This window comes from Chroicocephalus ridibundus, chromosome 9 (genome assembly GCF_963924245.1).
Source record: "Chroicocephalus ridibundus chromosome 9, bChrRid1.1, whole genome shotgun sequence".
Lineage (NCBI taxonomy): Eukaryota > Metazoa > Chordata > Aves > Charadriiformes > Laridae > Chroicocephalus > Chroicocephalus ridibundus.
Window position 1 is genome coordinate 14,784,519 of NC_086292.1, and position 24,026 is coordinate 14,808,544.

Sequence of the window (24,026 nt, forward strand, 5' to 3'; positions counted from 1 at the left end):
AGTGCATGTACAGTAGAAAGGTATTTTTATTCTTTGATTGCTCAAGATTTCAAGCTTGTTTGGAATGGGAGGGATAAGAACATTTTAATACAACTTAATATTCCACTGCTGCTCTGCAGAAAATCAATAAAAAGGTTATACTTAATAGATCTTTTTATTCCAGATTATAGTGCTTAATAACACTGATTTAAGCTTTCTCAGACTCCAATAAAGTGTAGATTAATGCACTAGTTTTATATTTAGATTAACAGCAACTCATAGTAGTTATGTAAGTAGCCAAAAATGATAAACTATGAGTCAGCAGCAGAACCTAGAAATGGAGAGCACCCCGTATCTTGGTTTTGCATAAGAGCTTACTGACCTGGGCAAGAGTAAGGAACAACCTAATAAACTCAAGAGCAGCAAAATACCATGCATCCGGCTGAATAATCATCTCTTCAAAATCAGCTCTCCTCCCTCACTCTTCTGTATAAAAAATTAAGAAGGATGGACACTAGATCTCTTATTACCTACCACAAAGCATTTACATTTCTGAAAAGTTTTTTAACACACAGGTAAAATTCTCCTTCCAAAAGCAGCCACTGACAACATTTTACTAGTTTCATAATTAATAAACCTGAGTGTGCGTATGTGCGGATTAGCGTTTTGGCCTGCATTCAAAGAATACCAAGAGCCCAGCCAAAAAAGAATTAGGACACAGAAATTCCACTGAAACGTTCACTTTGAAAGTGCTCCCATCAGCCGAACCTGCAGGTGAAACGTTGCAACACGAGGTGTTGCCCAATTTACCAGCACTGCCTGCACATGCCTAACCCATGCACCAGACCTAAAGTACAGGCACGGCTTGTTCAGTGGCTTTTCATAAAGACAACTTTTTTTTTCCCCTTCACAAAATACACTTCATCTTCCAGCATCAGAAAAAATTAGGAATGTTAGAAAATTTGGGGTTTGTGTGTGCAATTTTTTTAACGGCTTAAAAACAGAATTACTGCAGGAATCTCTCAAATCATTTATAGTTTTTGGGAACACAGATATTCAGTAAGTTTTAAAGGTATGTATGTGGTCCAGACAACTCAGCTCTCCTAATGTGTCTTTTGACACAATTGTCCTTTATATATGAGATTGCTTCATTTCATGTACTCACCGCACTCAGTCAACTCACTGCATATTCTGGAAGTGTCATTCATTTCCAGCTCTGCTATCTCTGCTTCCGCAAGTATTTGTGAGGAACAATTTACCTTCCTGTGAACTAGGAGTCTCCAAGAGTGGTAGCACTGAAATCTAATTTTTTTTTCTTTTTTTGTTTTAAAACTTTCTGACTTGATCTGTCCTCTCTATGTAAAGAGGATCAAGAATAATTCTTCCAAGCACAGAGGGATTTCATTACCATACATTGAGAGTATGATCATGTTTTTCTAAAACAGGAATTGGAAACAGGTTCCTGAGTATTGCCAGGGTGCTGCAGACATAAGTGAGATGGGAGGAACAAAAAAGGCAGCGTGCTGAGGCTTGTTCTTGGTCATTTGCCATGGATTCCCCACCCTCTCTCTTCCAGCAAAGAACCAAAACTGGCTGCTCAGTGCCAAGGGCCACAGTAACATCTACCACGGGGGAGATGGCATCAAAGGACGCTGGAGTTCTCTCCTCTGCAACAGGCCTTGCAGTGAACACGTGCTCTAGATAAGAGTTCATTCCTGAAGCTTTACACGGATGCAGTCACGCCCTTTGGTATACAATTTTAAACAAATTTGACAAGATAGTAATTTTCCTTTTGATGGCACTGCATTTAACTAAGCAGCAAGCTCATGCTCACATAAGTGTATTGTAACTGTTTGCCTTGAAGGGTGCTCTGAAAATGCAGAGCATTTTACTCATAATAATATCTTTATTATAACACCTCTTTAAGACGGTAAGATCTCAAATAATCTCAGTGCACGTCTGGGAGCACTGCAGAGTGCTTCAGCATGACTGTATCCCTTCCTAACATTTCCTACAGCACATGGCACAACTTTAATCATGTGCATATCTTCTCCAGGTCAATCCCCGACTGCTTTGGAAAATGTCCTAACCAAGTATCAGAGGTCAGGCTTTAACTCTATCAACAAGATTTTCTAATTAAGCATTGTAAGCAAGAGCAATCACCCTCCAGTTCACATTCACTACAACGTTTATGTGAATTCTGCAACAGGACTGAGGACAAGAAAAATAAAGGCGGCAAGAGCTGGCTTCGGACTCTGCAGAAATCTAATACACAAAGGGTGAGTTGATGCAGGGAATATGAATTCTATTCCTTCACTTGATTTAGGCTTCGACAAACCATGCAATCTCTTTCACAGACCCCAAGTCTTCAGAAAGGCTCTGAAGAGGGCATGGAGGTTTCATGCACACCACAGCGAGCCGGGGCACACAGGGATGAGGAATGTTCACCGTCCAGTCGCTAGAAGCAAAGGAGGTAGAAGCTGCAACATCCTCTGGACTGGAGCTGCCTCTGCAGGACAAATGCAGTCCTGGACATATCAGGTGAGGGGGAAGGAATGATCTTCTTTTGTAAAGAGATTCATTGCTTCCAGATGCATTACTCAGCAAAGAGTTTTTCTGGGGAAGTAGAGAAGACTTCCTGCATAGCTAGCAATGATTCAGAAACTCTCCCAGGCATTTTGACAAACCCAGCCATTACCCTCTTCATCTTGGACAGCTCCTATTTCAGCAAATTGGTAACACTCGTCAGCATCTGCTTGTCTCCCACCCACTATTCCTGATGTCTTCAAAGTCCTTTGTTTAATATATTCAGGGTGTTTTCATTACATTCTGGGTTTATCCTAAAGCTGAATCCATTCAGATGCAGCTGAAAATGTGCTTCCCCACAAGAATTTGCCTGCTATGGCAGAAATGTAGCTGGGAAAAAAAAAAAAAAAGACAGTAAGCACGTTTAAACCACCTCTCCCTCCTGCAGTTGGAATATATTCCTCTAGGATGCCTTTGAACCCTCAGTTTGTTTGAATTCAGGCCCAATAAGGCGCCACTGGCCTCAGGAAGAACTCATGCTGAAGCAATTTGGTAACACTATCCTCTTGCTAGGGAATAGAGCTTGTTGCATGGGAAACTCGTAATGTCGTCTCTCCATTTGTTTGTGTTAAAATAAGCCACCTCTGGAAAATTACTAACCGGCAGAATATGAGAGGTAGCGACACGCCAGTAAAAAGCCAGTTCTGCGTTGTTACGAGAATGCAGGTCGTTAAAGACACACACACATACTAGTTACAGGGAAGAGGGGGAGTTTTTTCTCCTCTCTACCCTAGCCATCCATGAACGATAAGCCATCCAAAGAGTACCCCTTTAAAAGCAACTCTGTCTTGAAGGGAGTAGTTTTGTAGCTCCAAGAGTCTAAGAATTCAAGTGAGACAAAGCTGTGGAGACTAGGAATATCTTTTTATAGACCCACAGAAGGGACTGGAAAAAATACAGACAAGCCTTCAAGCACACAAACTCTCCTTTGGGTCTCTTCCCTACAAGCCAGAGCTCTGTTCTGAAAGTATCTCAGACGCAGCATATAAAGTACAATAGATGTCATTTGGAAATGAACGTTTCTACATTTCCCCACAGACAGAACCCTCAGTGTTATCAGAAATAGTGCACTATTTCTCTCCACAATAGCTGAGTGGGAAATGCATATAATATCTTAGCTCTGATATCTGGTTTGTGTTGAATTCTGATGGCTGAAAGACCTTATAGCTTCTAAATACAAGCCACTTTTAGAAAAGATACTTTATTCAAACTTCTTCCCTTCCCCCCGTCCCTAATTTGCACCCATTAGAGAGGATGTCTGGCTTCTTTTTCCATTGCAAGGTGTGTGCATGAGGATGGCAAAGAGTAGATATTTATATCTGCTTAGCGGTAGTCACTGTTCTTCAAAGCTGTTTCCTTAAGGCACTCATTAAAACAGTGGCTTGTAAAGTGGCGGAGCAAAGGAGTACAAGTTACACTACTATAAAAAACCCACAAACTTTAAAAAAGTTGAAGTGTGGTCTTCCATGGTATGAATTAACCAGGGTAAGCAGAAATGACCAAGTTCAATAGAAGTTCTGGAAATTCCTTTTTAAAAAAAAAAAAAAGTGTGTAAAAACAGTAGCAGTTGTACGCTCTACATCCAGCAGTTGTGGTTAGATAAAGTATTTGGCATCAAACTCCCTCCTGGAATACTAGAAGCCTGGTAAGGACTCCCAATAAGCCAGCCTTTACCCAGAATCTCAGGCTGGTCAGGATGGTCCTTTCTGTAAACCCAGCAACTCCTCCTTTAGCCCAGAGCAAAGCAAAGTTTAACCATCTGCTCTGTTTGCTGAAGGCTCCCAAGGTGTACGCTAGAAGATGTTGGTTAAATCATGGCAATGTGACTACAGCAAAAGCTCACACATATGGGCCATCTGTGACCATCTACCAGCTACAAACCTGCCACATGCTGCAGTCATTCAAGTGTTTATATCAAAATTGATCATGGTAATCCACACTCCAAAATGAGAATTCTTCATTGCTTTAGCTGCAAATATTATTATCACTAACCATTTCTGACCGTGATACATGGTTTTAAGCCAACTCCATTTTACCTCAAATATATTCAATTTATCTCAAATTCATTGCATGTTCTGAAATAGTCTGAAGTTTTGATTTTTAAAAACACAGACTAATACTTCACTAGAAACAATTTTAATAAGCTGCCAACATGCCTAACTGTGGAACATCTACCAAAGGGAAGAATGAAAATGGAGAAGTGAAAATAGGGGTGAATAACTGTGTACCTTTATGTACAGTAGGGAAGTAGTAAAGTTTAAATATTATATATAAAACATACATACTACCATTCATAGACATACTTAAGTTTGTTTTAAGCTTTTTAGCACTTTGCAGAAATAAATTCCACAGTACCGAAAACTTTAGCAGCCGCTTGTTCTAAATTTGAAGAGTCATTTCTCCCCTGCTAACAGACCAGGGAAAGTATTCTGTAACTCTCTACTTTTGCTTCCAACTGCTTCACACTGTCCTTCGGTATCTCCACGATCATTCCTTTCTCCATCACATTTAGCATCCCTCTATCTCTTCCTTCCCTCTTAACTTGGATGCTAAAATCTAGTATATATAGAAGCTCTCAAAGCTCCACAGGAGTAGACAAGTATCTACATTTTACAGATGGGAGGTTTTGTCCAAACTGGCAATTCAGGCAAGGGATTTTAAAAAGAAACTGGAAGTTCCAATTCCAATGCAACATTTAAATTCAGCTATAGTGATATATGGCTTATAGCTCTAATTAGAACGGAAACATTCTTTTTATAAAGGATCTGGTGCATACAAGGCAGGGTAACTCTGCTTAATAGGAAGTCAAAACGGAAGGGGAAAAAAAAAAAAAAAAGCTGAAAACTTACATTACAGGATGCAACAACTGAAATATGCACACCCCCCTCAGGCCCTGAGCCAGACTGGCTGCCAAACCTTAGCATAAGAAACTCCACCCTCTTCTGCAGGACTAGTTTGGAAATTCCTGGCAATTACGGGGACTAGTAACTCAGATTAAGATGGCAAGAATATAAGAAATAATTGACAAATTGTTCATGTATCTTGGCCATTGAATGTCACTAACTCAGGCTGACATTTACAGTCCCTTCTAAATGGTGCCCTGAGCACTGAACAGCTTACTTGGCTGTCTTTCGGAAAGTTACCAAACAGCTCAGGGATTTGAGAAGTTCCCACAATTTAATACTAATGAGGCAACAAATGCTTTATAATCCTAACTATTTCATTAAAAAGCGATTTGGGAAACCTGCAAAAGTGACTCTTTACCCCTGCTATTTCCTCTTATTCCCCCTCACCCCTAGGAAAAAGCAGAGTTAACTCCTGCTCCCTCACTGAGACGCTTCCATATTTATCTACAACAGGAAGGGTGGCACTTCCTGCACACCCTGGGATTCGAGCAAAGGTTGGATGGAAATGACCACAAGCCCTCATGCAGGGCATTTCACTCTATATCAGGATATATGTGTTTTTTAAGCTATCATGCAATATAGCCCACAGCTACTTACCTATTTTACTATTCTACCTAGGCAGAAATACTTTGCAACAGCACTGAACCCAATTCTTCTAGCAAAACAAGAGAGGTCTTTTGAAAAGAAAACATACAATTATTATTATCAATAAAGGCTTCAACTTTACTGTGAGGGAGACAATATTAGCGCCTACAGACATTCAGCCTCAGCAAGTGCTGTGTGTGCTGTCCCTGGCTGATCGCAGCACCTCTATACACATTGAATAGTGTGAATAGTTCCAGGGAAGCCACAAGGATGTCCTGTGTACTTAGTCACTCATCAGCCTTAGAATTAGAACACCTTACTTCTAGGGTAATAAGGTGCTGAAATCAGAATGAAAGTCTAAGAGCTCCAAGACATTACAGGACCAAATGACAGAACAGTTTTAGAACCAAAGAGAATCATGCCACGTTTAAATTACCCTATGACCTAAAGCTCCCTGTCCCTCTGAGCAACAAAGGTGCAAGCTGGCCTTGCTGCAATTTTAGTGAAATCAATGAACTTGTCAACTGTGCACAAGGCTGAACGTGGCCAGTGATATTTAAGCTTTCCTCTGACTGTTCTTTTTTTGTTATCATAATTTGTACTGCACAGAACCTGGTTCCACAGTGATGGATCCCAGCCTGGCGATGCTAAGTGCTGTACAAATGAAAGCTCCCTGCCCTCAAAGCTCACAGCCTGAGCTGGACTGGAGACAACAGGAGGAAACACACACGTAGGGCAGGCCAAGTAGACAGTCTCTGGGTTAGCGTGAACCATGGCCTAGCCTCTGCCAACCATGTCATGAGCATCACAGCAAAGGACAATTTCAAAGCGACCTTGTCGGTGTTTGCAGTGAAGTGAGGACAGTCTGGGAGAAGGCACAGAAGGGTACTACTAAAAGAAGGGTACTACTAAAAGAAGGGTACTACTAAAAGAAGGGTACTACTAAAAGAAGGGTACTACTAAAAGAAGGGTACTACTAAAAGAAGGGTACTACTAAAAGAAGGGTACTACTAAAAGAAGGGTACTACTAAAAGAAGGGTACTACTAAAAGAAGGGTACTACAAGGGGCAAAAATTAAGGACACCAGGGAAAGAAACACAGAAGGGTTCAGGGGAAGGGCTACTGAGGCAAATGTAGAGCTTAGAGAAGAGCAGGCTAAAATTAAGGCAGTTACATCTGTACCTGGGAGAGGAGGAAGGCACGCAAGACAATACAGGAGGATGTTCACTTTGTATTTGATCATTCCTCCTCTCTTGATACAATGGGATCCTGAACAGAGAGAGAAGTAGAAGCAGACAGGGGAGGGTTTGAGGAATGTCTCTGAAGACAGCAAGATCACTAACTCAGGTGGATGTAGGCACAGTGCTCAACTGAGGGTGACAGTGAGTGCTAGAGGGCAGGAATACGGCAGAACTGAAGGAGGAGGGAACAAATCTGCTGTGGAGGAAGTGCACTTGGTCATGAGATTTCCTCCAGAGGCTCTCTATGGAGGAAGAGTGGGAGTAAAGGAAGCAGAGGCTGGGAGTGGGAAATGGAGCCTATGAGAGGAAAAGAGTAGGCGGGAGGAAAGAGGACAGCACTATGATGCAGAAGGGCAGAGAGGTGAGAGCCACGCGTGAGTGGCAGGGACAAGGCTACAAAAGAAACTGCTGTGAAAGCTGCCCAGTTAAGCAGCTCAAATGCATTATCCCCTCTTGGGAGGAAAGGGAGAGAAAACAACCAAGGTCATGCCCAGCTTATTACAAACGCTGAGCACATATGGTGATCTGCACTGTGCACCACGATAACCTGTTGTAAGTGGAACACCTGGCAAGGGGACAAGCTGCATTCATTTCATATTAGTTAAAAGTCCATCCAGATCTGAATTTCTGCCAAGCTCAAGAGGTTGCCAGGGCTGGGATTTCAGTTCCAGCCCACTTTTATCAGTTGAAACAAAAAGAAAACGAAACATGGCTGCTCAGATGAAAGCACTTCCAAGGAAATACAGATTTGTGGCTTATCTGTGCACAGTTCAGTGGTTTAGCTAACCAACACAAAGCTAAGACGATATAAACAGCTTTGAAGCGAGCAGATTTTCTTATAATTTGCACAAGGCAAGCTCATTACCACAGTCACTTTTACTGGAACCCAAGCTACCCTAATTTCTCTCTTCCAGCATCCTTACCTCCTCCTCCAGTTTCACCACCTTGGCCTGAGCGTTGTTCAAGGCCTGGTCTCGGATCTCGATGTGTCTTCGTTGGTCCTCATTGGTGGAGCGTGCAGCAGCCAGTTCTATTTCCAGTTTCTCTTTTTCCCGCTGTGTTTCCTTGTCTATCAAAACAAAGAGAGAGTTATCAATGGACAGTAATCATCTCTACCCAGCTTTCGGAGGCTTTCACTCCAGAGGCGAAGGAAAGATTGTACTGGAATTTCTCACAAGAGAGAGAATGCAAATCTAGTGCTAAGGGCTGGGTGGGGGGAGCACATGGCTTTCAAGGAAGAGGACAACTTGTAACCCTGAAAAATAAGCATGGTACCTTCAAGTAACAATGCACCACAATGCTAGTGAGGAGGAACAGAAGATGCATCACTCAGTGCAGTTAGGTAATTTGCTCTGATTATGCAGATGGTTAGTGAAACTTGGCACCTCTTCACCTCTGAGCTTTCAGCAGTGGAAAACAAACTTGGTAATTTTAATATCCCAGTCTGGGGAGAGGAGATGGCAGACTTCTGTGCCTGAAAAACTTGTGCTACTTTTTTTCACACTGACCCCACAGATAGGAAGGAAGGCTGTTCTGCCTGGGCCAGCTGTCCTCCTTCTCAAAGTAACACCCAGTTGTCCCACTTTGCTGACATCGGAGGAATCAGAGAACAAGTGAGCAATGAGAACTCCTCAGTCTTCCTCTACTGTCCTTAAAAACAGACATGAGCCAGAACTGAGGCATATATATAACTGTTCTGTCACTGCTCAAAGCAGATCTGCAGTTCGAGAAAGCCTTTTCCCCAGCACTGAAAGTCCAAGTCTGATGCTCTAAAGCCACCCCAAGCACAGCAGACGGTCCTTTTTTGCTGCTCTCCAGAAAGAGCTGGACCTGGCGAGAGCAGCTCACTCTCTGTTTCACAGAGTGTTTCACAGGAACAGGGCAACTGCCTTCGTAAAAACATAAACGGGATAAAATAGTCGGGGACTGGAGAAATTATCACACAGGGGTGTAAAGCAAAGCCACAACACAGAGCTGATGTCCTCTGTATATGTTCCCAGCTCAAACCAACCAGCTACAATGATAACATTAGCACACTTGCTGGATACATAACCACAGAATACTCCCTGGAGTGATCTACACCCAGCACTGATGACACCAGAGAAACTGCATTCCAGAAACCAATATCCCACGACAAAGGAATGAGGACAAGGAGTGGAAGGCTTGAAAAACAGGAACTAGATCCTGGGTGTTAGTACAGACTGCATATGGAGTAGTGCACAGGCCCGTTTGTGCAAGCATGTGCATAACTATATTTATAGGACCACAATTATTCCCTTTCTTCTGCCAGCAGAGAGCCAGGAGCAAAGCTTTAGCAACACAGAGTAGCTAAAGATTCCCTTCTGCTAGGGAATCAACACAGCCCACACACAGGTTGCGAAACAAACCTGTCCACCAACAGCACCCAGAACTCTGCAGAGCAAACCCTGACTGCAACTCAGAGCTAGTCTGTGACATAAGACACAATGACCAAGGCTAATGTCACCACCTACCTGTTCTTTTCCCCATCTCTCCCATCTCAGTATTTCTCCTCCACCCAGGAAATAAGTTGCTGAAAGCATCAGCATGTTAAAATGTGTTGCAGAAAATGGGCAGAGATGAGACAGGGTGGCATTATGCCAGCAGGTATCAATCAGTGCCAGCAGTCTGTTGGTTAATCTGTAAGTGCTTGCAGCAAGGCTTTTGGAGGTTTTGTTCCAGACTTTTCCCCAAATGAGTACTGCTTCACTTGACAAATGCCTACAGCACCCCTTGAAATGCTGGGACTGATGAAATATAGCACTATGGTTCATCCAAAAGGAGAAACTGAATGTGAGGCCTCACAGCTCTGACCTTCCCACCTCTCTGGGTGAACCTATAAACCTCAAAGTCCACCCAACCAGTTTGAATGCAAGACTAAATTCACAGACTTTCCACTACCACTAGGAGTTTTGAATTCACATCCTGACAGCCATCTGCTTGTAATGTGAGCCACAAGGAATAAGGTAAAGACAACAGGAAAGAGGGATACCAGCATTTGTCAGAGTAGAAGTGGCGTGTGTTACACCCCAGAAAATCTTTATTTTGCAATTTTATTGCACTACCTTTTTATATAACAATTGGAGAAAAGCGAGCATTGTCAGAAGGGTGGAGTACACTACGGGATGACAGAAAAGTTGGCTTGCTGCCGTCGGCCTCAAGACATTTCAGTACAAAGGAAAAGCAGCATTTCACATTCGTCATTTTGGTTTGCCTTGTGATAAATCCACTGCTGTGGACAGAATTCATGACCCTTACCCAGCCCAGCATACTACAGGCAGTGTTCATCCCCTCTATTTTTGCTGAACTGGATAGGGCAGTGACAAATTAAAGAGGAAGAAGATAGGAGACCTACTAGGTTCCAGTTCCACTGGCCTTAACTCATGCCAGGACTCTTGTCAGCCTGGAAAGGTTTAAGGTTCCAAAGCTTTCAGGGGACAAAATAAGTAGACAAAATATCCTGTACATTATGGGGTAAACACTAATTATACAGTTTAACTGCAAACTACATTTGCTCTAAAATCTGTAAAAAATGCCATCAGATGGACTTCAAAAACTGGCAGAAAAGGAATTCTTGAATCCCTCCTCCTTTCTCCACTGCCAGTTTTGAACTGTCACTGCCCTGATTTCTGTCCCCGTAGAAAACTGACAGATCTGAACAACACTAACTTACTGCATTGTTATCCTTCCCAGGATGACTGGAGCATTTCTACTGACCCACAATGAGTGCGTTAACTCACTTTGTGCAAAGAGTTGAGAGATGGTTTTCCGATTGTCTTCAGACCCCTCAAATTCCTTCTCCGCAAGCTGCTTGTTGGCTGTCTCCATACGTTCTGCAAAATTTTTCAACAAAAGGAACACTAAATAATTAAAAACTTTCAAGCATTAAGTCACGTCTGCTCAGGACATTTCTAATGCAAGCTAGGGGAATGGCTCTCCTACTTCTACACAGCCAAAAGTAAAAAGCCTATCAGAAGCTGGCACTCCCTTTTGAAATATTTCTAATTATGTCCTTGAGAATATTGAGAAAATGTTCTCAATGAGACATAACAGGTTAAATAAAGTTCCAAAGAAAAGACTTTAAATAATTATAACACATAAGAAGTTTATTTTTTCAAGTTTTACAAATGTTAAGGATGCTTATTATGTACACCCAAATAAATTTCACCATGCAATTAAAAGATTCCCTTATAAATCTGAACTAAATCTCAATAGTCAGAAGATTAAATCACTGTTGTCCAATTACCGGACTTTAAGGAAAAGTGTAAAACCCTAAGGCCAGCTTAACAGTTCTGCTGCTGCAGGCTGTTAGAAATTTATGTCAGCCTATGAAAATAAGAATGAAATGTTTATGCTGTGCTTTATTATGAATAAGATTATTTAATGCAGGCCTTTGTGTACTGTCCTTCTTGATAGCACTGGGCACAGTATGGCCTTACTTCTTCGACGCAAAACAATTTCTGGAAACAGTCTTAGTAAGAGACATGGGGCAGTGAGAGCAGATGACATGTAGGACAAAGAGAAGGCTTTCATAAAAAAATTAAACTTACGGTTTAAAAGACTGATTGTGCACCTTTAAACATCTCAAACTGCAGATGTTCTTCACCTTTCAAACTAATGCTTAAACTTTGACCCATGTTAAGGTCAAATACCATTTGACATCGCTCTCCACTGCCAGCCATCGTACTGCCTCAGCCGCTTTGCAAGAACCAGACACTAATAACATCTCTGGAAAAGGAAGGGAGAGCCAAAAAACCAGATGCCTACAGCGATAAGGAGTGACAAGACCTTCAGGAAGAGCAGACAGTCTGCAGTTTGTATGTCAGTGCAAAAGGGTCACTGGACAGGAAATAAAGTGAACATGCCTGGTGTGGGATTAGGCAGTCAGCAAAACGTCTTTCCATTTGTATAAACTGAACAAATTGTACAAATTGTCTCTAGGATATAAGACAAGACAAAATTCCAGGCTTGCATCTGGTTTATGGTATTTGGCTTATCACATGTTTCTTCTCAATGAGAAACAGGCTGGAAATGAGAGACTACAGCACTCTCCTAAACCTGTCTTTTCTGCACTTCCAGCAAGCGCTTAAGATCTCAGACTACTGAATGTACCTGAGTATCCTGTCATATTCTAGTTGTGTCAGACAGTGAATTCTGCAGCAAAACACTGTCCTGCCAAGTAAGTGCAACAATTAAAAAAAAAAACAAACAACACAGAAGAACAGAACTTTTACTTCATTCACCTCTTAGATCCCTGTTGAAATCATGAAGCCTACGAATTTCTCCTTCCAGCTTGTTTCTCATGGCCTTTTCCAGGGCATCTCGCTTAGAGGACGATTTCTCCAGGTTTTTGTACGCCTCTGAAACCTGCTGAATTTCTGTTTCCAGCTGCAGTGGAAGTGAAAATGAGCACTTACTATTTTATCACTAACAATTCTTTTCATTCAGTCTCAGAAAGGAGATCACTTTCTCTCAAGTTTCCTTTATTGAAAGAAACCTACACCTATATATTAAGTAAACTGACAGAGTTTCAGGTTTGTGACGGATCCTTCTGTATAAAGAATACCAATGGCTGAAACGAAGATCTGGAGTCACCTTCCAGACTCTAACTCTGTTTCCCCAAGACGATCGGAGCCTTAGATACAGCAAACTGAAGTGCAAATGTAATCTATTTTTTTTCTAAGACTGAGGCAGTTTGGCACTGCTGCTAGTTTGGGCAAAAAGCATTTATATAAATAGCTAATGCGATATCAAGTTGAGTAAGTAAAATAAAACAAGAAAGGCAGACAAAACTATGCTAAAAAAATGCTAGCGGCAGATCTTGGATTACTGATGAACTCCACAGATCCGTAATTGTTATCGTCCAAAATTCACAGTAAAACCTCCTGATGTTCTATGTTGACACTTCTCAACTTAGTTGTGCTTTTAAATATTCAATTTATTAAATGGGGAGAGGGAAACGTTTGCAGTAAAATATGTTTTATCCTGTCTTCTAGCCTTGAGTGTAAAGCTTCTCTGATCACCCAGAGGAGATTCACTTCCAGCTCTCCTCACTAGGCATGGTTTGCATTGCTATGGAAGTATGGATCCACGTAATAGCAAACCCCACCAGCACTGTCTACAGCAAGTGATCAACAGGGGGGTGGAGGGAAGTGCATTTTTATCCTTCTTTCAGTATCAGGAAGCTGCCAAACGTTTCTCTAAAGCATTTCCTGGCCAGGAACCTTCCAAAAAAAATACAACAAAACGAACATATGCCCCTGAAAAGAGATAACACAGGGAATAAATGAGTGTAGAAAGCCACGCTGGTCACCTGAACTCAAACAGGTGTTTTAAGCAGCCGCACATTTTTATGACCCTGGAGACTGCTCAGTGCAAAGAGCACAGCAAGGCCCACAAAGTTCTAAACTGCAAGTAGCATCAGCCTTTTCACACCTGCAAGGCAAAAGGAAAGCTGACCTGCTGCACAGCTTTAAGCCACTGGTCATCAAGAAGTTATTTCTATGAGGCTGCTGTGAAAATACCTTTACACACTCACATTAATGATGGGTCTCACTAGGATATATTTTTAAAATGCTTTAGCATCACTTACTCGTTTCAAATAAAGCCAAAGGTGGAAAATAGCTGAATCCAAAACAAGATATTAAGTTTTCATGGAAGTTATGTGGTATTGAGAGAGTGACAAAAGGAGTGTTGGTTTCAGTCCTGCAGTCCAAATGTCTTTAATGTAACCATAGCAGCAGTACTTGCCTTGCCTACTGTCCTGCCAGACAGTTTTGTAGCAATGTCCCCTACTTAAAGGGACTATGGTCTCATGTCACTCCAAAAAGGCCCTTCCTGCAGTCTCTAAAGTCTTTTAGACTGATGGGAAAATTAAGCCTGCTGCTATAAAACCACTAACTTTAATTTAACCAAGCAAGCCAAGCAGTCAGCCTCTTCAAGACAGCTGATGAGGATGCTCTTTTGAGCATGGTCAATAAACTGTTAGAATAACACTGAAGTCTTTGATTCTACCTTCTGACAAAGTTAAGCTGCTGCCCAAAGGGACAGGATACAGACTAATCAATCTGCATATAAAAGACTCTAAAAGCAGATAATCAGTCCCTTAAGCAAGTAATGTAAGAGTTGCAGATTATGGACGATAATAGACACAGGAGAGTACCCGATATCCAGAAACACCCACCTTCTGCAGCCGGGCTACTTTCTCGTAACACCCATCCAGCTCCTGTCGTAGAGACCGGTTCTCTTCTGACAGGATTTCCACCATCTGCTGGGCCCTGGAAACTATGGCAAAAGGATCTACTTGCATCTGCTGATATGGGGAAGGTATCTGCTGAGCTCGGGACATTACTGAATAGGAATCGCCTTGCTGCTGCTGCGGGCCTAAGAAGGGCTGGCATAGTCGGTACAAATCTCCCTGATGGACTTGGTTTGATAAGAATGGCTGCTGGGTCCGTGGCAGGATGCCAGGGTCTCCCTGGCTTGGAGTCAGAGGTTGCTGATGCTGGGAAGGGGACAGCCTGGATGGTGGCGGAGACTGAAGCAAAGTCAAAGATCCCAGGGATGTCAAGGAAGAAGTTGGGCTGTGGTGGTGAGGTGGTCTCTGTTGTAACTGCAGCTGCACATCTGGGTTCTGCCTGGAAAACAGAGAGCAGAAGCCCCATCAAAGTCATGCAGAAGATGGTGCACAAACCCAGTGACAAGGCATGGGATGACGTGTGTAAGTTGTAAGCACAGGTCTTCCCACATAAAAGTGTCATGTGAGGTCTTCCTCGTTTTTAGATGTCTGTTTCTAAAAAAATGCTTCAAAATCAAACCATTATCAGAAAATGTATTCTAAGTTTATGGAAGTCTTTCCTCTTGAGTCTATTTTTTACAGAAACACTAAGAAAAACTCCATCAACAAATACTGACCAAAATTATTTTTATAACTTTTCTCCACACTGTGGATAAAACGGCTAAACTGAGGACTGTTAGGAATGGGCTCATTTGTTCTGTCCTGAAATGTGCCATCTCTTATGGAGAAAACAATTAATTTTCTCCTGCAATTCAGGATACAGAGTCAAAGGGATTGGCTAAACTCTATGCTAGTACGCCAGCACCACTGATTCAAGCTTTCTGAAATATCAACCATCAAGTTGCAGCTTGGTCAAATGAGAGTGTTAAAGGATCTGAAAACCTAAGGGTCAGAAGCAGCCTTGGATTCAGAGCTACCCTCAGTCCTATGCAGTAGCTACGTTTACTGCTCCTAACAATAACCCCTATAGTATATCAATCTATAACATGCTTGAGTCTATCATAAAACTAACTCCAAGATACACCACCTCACATTTCCCAGGAGCCGGGGATCCCGAGCTCAACTTCCGCTACATTAGCCAAGTAAGAAATCTCTCTTAGAAGATTGTGTGGATTTATCGTGCTTGGATGACCTCAGGAGGCAGGTTTTGCTTCCTCCTCCAAAGACATTCAGCCTTTAACTTCTCTGGATGTTCTTTATTCTAACAGTTGAAATCATTCCCTCTGCATGCTGCAGCCAGTCTCCTCTTAAACACAGACCACAGCCCATTGCAGACCCAGTCTGGCAGTTCAACGTGTTCTTAAACACTCCTGTTCTCCTGATAAAATTTCCCACCTTTTGGGATGCAGTTCAGTCCTGCAGCTGGAAAAGCACATGCTGTTGTTCCACCTGGCCACAGCTGCTACAGAATACCCCCATGGTTGCCTGCGTTCAGAGGAAGGACTCTGACCCTACGTGCCTGCTCTGCTGAGTGCAGTAGGGCTGTACAAGACAGCCCGCAGCATAGCTCTTCCACCACACCAGGGGCATTAGTGGTATGTGAACAGACAACAGCAAGCATGAAGCTGAACTGGGAACTAAGGGGTTACACAATGGGCTTCTCAGCCGATGTGCAAACACTCAGCATCATCCTTCCTGTTCTCTGCAGAAAGAACTCATCAACTCTTCATACCCGTCCAAAGAGGAAACGTCTGCATTACTCACATCTGGCTGGCAGCACATGTAGGAGCTCGTACGTTCTCAGCCCAGCGCAAGGTTCGCTATTTCAATATCATATATCTTATGTCTCATTTTCCCTGCTTTCCAGCAGAGAAGTTGCATAGAAATCTCCAAGCTGATGCTCAAATTCCTTAAGAGGGAAATAAATCTAGCCTTTGGCACTTAGGAAAAAGCAAATAATGACTGCTCTAGTTACTGTTTCTCTCTTTCTCACACTCAGGTGACTGTGGTCCCTGCCAGCAACATCATTTCAGGAGCTGTATTTCGCCAGAAATGATCATACATAGCATAAGGATCTCAGAGGTCATGCAGAAGAAAGATGTGCAATTAATTTCCTCAGGAATGTTCAGTTTAGTGGCAGCAATTTGGTTCTTTCCCTCCTGGGATGTCAGCTCTACTTATTGTTGCATTTATTTCGTTACCTTTATTTGCCAGTTCTCATAATGAAGAATGAAGCAAAACCATCACATGCCATGCTCAAGGTCGTCTGGTTTGTCTCAGGTGGTTTCCAGCTCCTTTCTTAGCTCACCCCATTATGTGCAGAGTTAAAACTTTGCATCTTCAGAAACCACTCATCTCCTTGAGCTTATTCTTTACCTAACGGCATGAACCTCTGTTTCGATGTTATAATCAATTAGGGAATAATCTTGCTGTGACATTTAATCTATGATGACCTACAGAGGTTAGATCAAGAGATATGTTGCCAGTCTGCCTCATAGATGGAAAAAAACACCTTTCCAATTTTAAACCTACAGAATACTCTCTTCCAGTCTGAAAACAACCCGAAGCAGTTACTCAGAAAGACTGAATCGGTTGATCTCAGTGTGTTAATATTATAAGCCTAATGAGGCCTATTTAGATCCCAATGTTAACAATTTGAGCTATTTGACTAAAAGCATCTCGTTATTCTGCCATCGGGGACGCACGGACAGAATCTTGCCATTTCTGCAGGACCTGATCAGTAACGAAAGGAACACAAAGATAGACGAAGAAAAACAATAGCAGCAGCTAAATTCTGAAGGGACAGTCTTTGTACTGACATGCGTGGTAATGACGTGTTCTTTTAAACCTATTGTACAGAACAACTCTAGGAAATCATGGCTGAGTATTTCTAAACAAGATACATTTCCAAGATTTCCAGCATCTTAGCACTCACAGCTGAAGCCTCTCATAATCTTGAAATTATACCAATCTTAGGGGCTCAAGCTAAAACATGAGAGCTGGGAGCCTCTAGTTCTGTTGCATTACCAACAACATTAGAGCTTCCAAAATGTCACAAATGTGTTTATATTCCCAGCAAAATGAGATAATGCAACGGAGGTAATAGATCCTATCTTTTAAAAAAAATTAAAAAATCCTAATAACCTCATAGTGACAACTAGAGCTTTAAGATCTTGTATCCAAACTTTTACATATGTGTTCAAAGAACCTTTTAGCACCCCCACTACTTTCAATTTTGTCTTATAAAATATACATATTTTGTGGGTTCAAAATACCCAGCTCTGAGATCCCTTAGATTAAAGTGAGAACTGCAGAATTTATTTCTCTGGTAAACCAGTTTTGGACTGAGAAATTCAGAAAGGTAAATCAACACAACTGGACTTTTCAAGATTTTTAAGCCAGACTGTACAATTCACTATTGGGGTCACCTAACAGAATTGCTTATAGAATAGTAGTAGAAACTTCCTTCCATGAGAGAATCAGTCCTTGGGTAGCCCTGCAGTAGTAATCAAAATTATATCTGAACTAACCACTTCATGCAAAAATGCAGAAAAAGACTCTCAAAATAAATGGAAAACAAAATTACGCAATCTCCTTCCATTTGCCTCAGTGTCATAAAGACCTGAAAACCCCAAACGCAGGAAAAAAATAAATCAGAGCAATAATTTCCACAAGTGTTCAAGTTTGAAAGCATAACTTTAAGGGCCACTTCATTTTGAAGACTGTATCACGCACGAATCTGCTTCCCTTACAGTCCCTGGCGCGTATTGGAGAAATGTACCACGTGGGCCAAGTACAAACCTGGATTTATGCTTCTGCAACCACAAGGGTCACATTAGCTTTTAAGTCATGAAGACAGAGATATGGAGTAAGGGCAGCTCTGCAAGCAAACCCAGCCATCAGGAGTCCTGAGGCTGCCAGGATTGCAAACATCAAGTCACGCAGAAGATCTGCGGGTAGAGCAACAAAGTGGGGAGGGCAGAAGAATGAAGAGATCAGGAAAGGTCTCTGGCTCGTTAACATTTTTTCTGCTTTCACAGTTTCTCCTGCCTGTTTCGTGTTCAAGAGGCTACAGTTCCCCTCTCCTCCACAGCCCTCCTGCACAAACCGGGAAACGCTGACTGCAGGAGGGAACAGACTCCGCTTGATTAGACAGCTGAAGTCAAACCGATGCATTTTGTTCTGCTTCCTAGTCATACCTGATTATCCCCCACTTTGATGCTGCCCAGGGGAACACAGTGCACAGAAGTGATTTACTAATTATGGGACAAATTCTGCAGGCCTCCTCCTCAAAAAGTTTCTGTGAAGTCAAAGGGATTAATCACCACAGCAGGAGCTCAGTCATTTGGGCTCCGAACAGAGGATGGCGCTTGAATCAGAGAGACAGCGAGCTTCCTCTGCACCCAAAACTCTACCAACACGAGCCCCTTCTCCCTCGTGTCCCGCTGTGCTGGCACAGGAGACCTTGCACCCCGCAGGACACTGAGCTCAAGGCACCCGTCTTCTCCTTCTAGACCTGAAGGTTTGTTTTCATTACCAATGCTAAAGTGCAGTTGAGATATTAGGGAGAGAATAGGATTTTGGAGCTTCATATGCAGCCAGCCCTCTTCTGAACTTTCTTAAAAAATTTCCAAATAACAGCACAGATGCCTCCGGCATGCCCGGTATTTATATTAAACCAACATCATTACGAACATATACGTGTTCCCAAACTTACACCACCGCCCAAGAGCAGGTGAGGCAAACTGTTTGCAGACTGGTTTAAACTTACCACACAGCCCATTCCTTTCCCAGACTGGGGAGGGTGAAGCATGAGAATGCTGTGAATTCCCCAATGTTTATCTTGCTCAACGAGTTTTATTTAACCGCATCGTTAGGTCACCCTCAAATTCCCCCGAACAATGAGGGGAAAAACCCGCAGAAAAGGGTGTGGCTTCACAAGCAGAAAGAAGGGGCTTTGTTTCCTTGACGCACGGTTCAAAAAATGCACACATTTACCAATCCAAATTAATCCCGATAAACACAGAGCTGCAGCGCAGAAAAACTGGAATCTCTGAAAATACTTTATCACTCCAGCTAGGCTGCAAAGACACTCGTTAGCACTGCCTGGTGCGAGGCAAACATGGTCCCGAAAGTTGTATGCCTTTAAAATCCTCACACCATTACCCAGCTGCACCTTTAGTAACACAGAAGGTTTCTTGTCTAAATGACAGTTTCTCTTAAAGTGTGTGGGAGAGGGAGGGGAATAGAGGACTCGCTCCCTTCCTTTGCTACGCTGCTCTGTAATTTATGGATTAGTCTTGCAATTGTTCTACTGCTTCAGCATTTGCTTGCAAAGGAAACCTCTCCTCTGTGCAGCTATTTAGGTTAAAAAGTAACCTCATTAGATTCCCAATGCTTTGAAGACAAATTTCAGTTGCTTCCCCTACTGGAAACCTTGCCAGCTGAACCTTTCTCCTCCCCCCCCTTCCCCCCGCCATGTTCTTTCAAAGCAGCCAGGATCCATCCAATACAGACAAAAATCACCCTGTCTAGAGGAGCTGACTGTTGGCGTGTTTTCAAATACCTCTGCCTTAAACAGCAAGCAGGCTACATCTCAGATTCACTATATATAATATTATGAGTATTTCTGATGCAGCATAACCACCAAGGATCTGTTTCCCTTTCCTGTGTGCACAGAGATTTGAGGCCTTTGAATTTTCAAAAACATTTGCAACGAGCTTCTACAATCATTACCCCCCCTAAACCCTTTACTTCCCCTTTTCCTGGCCTCTTTATTATTTATTTAGCCAGATCAAAGGGCCTTTTCATCAGGCTTGTATGCTGCTGAAGTCATTTCAGATCACAAACAATGGTGGACAAACTCTGAAAATAGCTCCCCATAGGACTAGGAAGGTTCTAAGCAGATTCAAATTCCCCAAAGCTCAGACTCTGTTCCCAAATACAGACTGGTTTCTTCTCCATGCTCCCCTCAAAACACAACACAATATGCGCAAACACAAATGCACAGAGCCCTCATCATTTACTTATGTAGCAACACCCTCATGTTGCTCCTCTGCATTACCCTTTTAGCTTCAAATGGGGCCAAAATCATTACACCAAATCCCACCTGGTCTTGGACAGAGATGAGATGGTAAGGAAACAAGTAAAGTAAAGCTGTATTTTTAGCCCACCTGAATAAAACTTCATCTTCACCCACAGGGACATCAGTATTTGGCTTAACCCAAATCTAGCTCCTTATCTAGAGGAAACCAGAACAGGCTGAGATTTCAAATGATGCAAGAAAAATTAGTGAAAGCTAAACAAGCAAGTCTGGGATGAGGCATGAAGCGCGCTCCATTTTCCACTGCTACACTTTGGTCTGCTGAAAATAAAATCTGAAAAACTCTAAAGGAAGCTCAGGTGATTTCTGTTACCCGCACCATTGTTGCTTTCATTCATTTCCTCCTTTCCTACGTAGCATTTAGATACAGTTTAAATCTAAAAAAATCTTTTGTCTGGGCAGATGTAATTAAAGAACAGCTTAAGTCTTGCAATAAGTAACTGCAAGTTTCTCCAACAAATCACACCATAACTTTGTCTTTTGTAGCAAACCTTTTGTAAGGCTCTGGAGCCTCAGCATTAAACTTCCCCATGCCATAAAATCGAGCTGGCTTGTTTTGTTGTTTTGGGTTTTTTTTTCCCTTTTGTTTTTTTTTTTTTTGTTTGTTTTTTTTTAAAAAAAAGATTCTGGCCTCTCTAGGAAAGCTACTGAAACAGGTTACAGTCCTTCCAGACACAGTCGGTAGCTGAACACAGTATGTTGTCTCACATAATAAAGATGGAATCTCTCCTGAAAGAAAACCTGCCTCAGAAGCAAGGGCAATGGACTGAGTTTTATACTGTCTTTCCCTATGTGGCTGTCATGGAGGTTGTTTCAAGATCTTGCTTACCTGACTGACCCATACTCAGGGGGATGTTGATACCTCATCATAGGCCCATCAGATCTTCCCTGCTGGCTCATGCGATGATCACTATAGAAATGTCCCGAGTCCTGAGGTTTGCAGTTCATAGACGGGGTGGACACATTTTTGTAAGGATACTCTGGAGGAGGACCCCGCTGCTCCATTCCTTTCATGTTGGGCTGGGAAGGAGGCTGCACTGAGTTCTTGTAGAACTCATTGGAGCCAGAATTTTTATAAGGGTCGCTGGACTGCTGAGGAGAAAGTGGAGAGAGGGGGGAGAGTGGCGCGCTCGTGACAGGCGCATGGGCCTTGACACCGCTGGTGGCCAAAGACAGCTGCATCAGCCTCTCGCTCAAGGAGCGGACATGCCCTTGCTTGAGGTCCTTAAGTCCTTCATCCTGGTGGACCTTCCCTGGGCTCACTCGCTGAACTGTGGGCCGCCCTTCAGTCCTCATCTTTTGGTTGGTGACGCCTGTTACATAGAACGCTGCCCCAACGCTGGCATGCGGCTGGCCCCTGAAATACTGTGACTGAACTTTGGCTTCCTCATAGGTTGGGAGATCCTCGCTGTTCTGAAGTCGCGGGGAGAGCTGCTTCTCCATGATGCTGTTGTCCACCTGTATCTCCTGGCCCTGGGGCTCCTGTCGGGCAGCATGAGTCACAAGCTGGTGGTCCTGGGAGCTCAGCCCTTCGTTCTGAGATGCTGGACTCCCAGTGCTGTTGAAAGGGGGGGCATTTCCTGTGGCTTGCTGGTGTAAGGCAAGAAGGTTACGGTTGTCATTTGGGTTTCCGTATCGGAGCTGCTCCTGCAGCAGGCGCTGTAAAACTGTCGTAGCTGCTTGCTCTTCTGAATTCCTCATCTCAAACTGTGGTGCCTTTTGGGTGGAATGTAAAAGCTGCCCTTGACCTAAGGAAAGGAGACGCGGTTATTAGCGCCTGAGTGGATCAAGCAAGAGACATTTAAGAGCAATGGCTTGAAATACAGAAAGAAAGCAGGTTAGGTTACCAAAGGTTCCCATAACAATGGGGGTCATTAAGGCCCTTGACCTAAGAAGGACTTGCATGCCAGGGGGCAAAGCCTCGAAAGGTGATGAAAGGTGACTTGCAAATTTATAGGAATATCAATCGACTGCAAGCTGTAGGGATGCATGCCGAATACCTCAGACAGCAAGGCTGCTTTCAGGCGGAAAGGAGACCCATAATTCACAGAATGATGGTAAAAATGCCTAAGACCTGTTTGCTTTACACTTAGGGCTACCAACAGTGAAATACATTTCCCATATTTGCAGGCAGACAAGGATTAAAGGGTGAAATCAGCAATTTGTCAGGTTTAAGGGGGGGGGGAAGGGAAAGAGGCCTATTAAGATAGTATATGGTTCAAAGGAAGTAAAGAAATCTCTTAGCTTAGATTGCTTAAAGCAATTAATGAATACCTCCTTAGCCGGCAGGCTTTTAAGTTAAGAAATACCCAGAGTGAGATCAGCACCTAGTCTCTCTGCTGCAGAAAACACTACATACTGGTGCAAGTGAGGACTCTCTAACTTCCTGCTATACAAAGGCAACCAAATCCTTACACATCTAAATATCATCAGCTGAATGCATGCAAATGCAGGAGAAGGAAAGAGAGTTGTCTGATCTAAGGAACAGAAAAAGACCTCTGAGTGGCAGGAAAAAACACTGTGTACCAATGAGAGAAACACAAAGAGCCAATGTCAAGCACATCCTAAGTACAGATTAAGTCAGTGACCAACAGTGATTACACTTCACTCAGTCTCCCAGTGGACTCAGGAATTTGTCATGGAAACTCAAGCCCATTGGCCTTGCAGGAGTTGAAATATCCAAAACTAATGATACCTTTGAGACACTTAACTAAAAGCAGAGCTACTTTGAGATAGAACAGTTCAGAACAGAGAGTAGGCTTTACTCGTTGGCTAAACTGTGGCTCTGCCCTGACAGCAGAATGCACGTTGGTATTCTAGCACTTTATTTTGACACTTTTTTTTCTGTGTAACATCATCCCTTAGCAAAAGGTAACTAGCTCCCAACAGTTTGTTCCATGGCAGAACCAGGGATGGACTGCAGAAGTCAGGATACCTGAAGCATCTGCTTTGTTCTGTGTCTCCACAAGCACCCAGTTTCCTCCCTCAGGGCAGCCTACCACAGGAATCTACCCCTGTAACACAAGGCCTTGAGGTACCAGGCAGACAGAACCCTTCTGCAAACCTTAATAAAGAGAAAGTTAAAATCCAGTTCATTCCAGGCTGCCTCACCAAACTAGGAATTCAGGCCCTGTTAAACAGCCTGGAACATTAATCTTCTGAAAGCCTATTTGAAGTGGCACATACCTATTTCCTTCACTTTGAGTTCCTTGGTAAGGAGGAGCAGTTCTGCCACATGTGGGGGACACACACAGCCTTCCTCCCGCAAGTCCAAAATCTCGACTCAGAGATGGCTTCAGTCTCCTCTTCAGTAGGCCAGATCACTTGATACTCTCCTCGCTTCCAAAATAATTCTGAGGAAAGCATTGAAA

At 42.9% G+C, this 24,026-nt stretch overlaps 1 protein-coding gene across 2 annotated transcripts in view; it reads right to left on the reverse strand.

The window, feature by feature from the left end:
• Nucleotides 1-24,026, reverse strand: part of AMOT (angiomotin) — a 65,203-nt gene that overhangs the window by 14,748 nt on the left and 26,429 nt on the right. For both annotated transcript variants that reach the window (XM_063346340.1, XM_063346341.1), the window contains exons 2-7: nt 23,842-24,008; nt 21,485-22,403; nt 14,499-14,952; nt 12,559-12,703; nt 11,056-11,148; nt 8,221-8,366 (exon numbers count right to left, since the gene is read on the reverse strand). In XM_063346340.1, coding sequence (XP_063202410.1) covers nt 8,221-8,366; nt 11,056-11,148; nt 12,559-12,703; nt 14,499-14,952; nt 21,485-22,356 — 1,710 coding nt within the window. In that variant the 5' untranslated portion in view covers nt 22,357-22,403; nt 23,842-24,008. The remainder of the gene's footprint in view (nt 1-8,220; nt 8,367-11,055; nt 11,149-12,558; nt 12,704-14,498; nt 14,953-21,484; nt 22,404-23,841; nt 24,009-24,026) is intronic.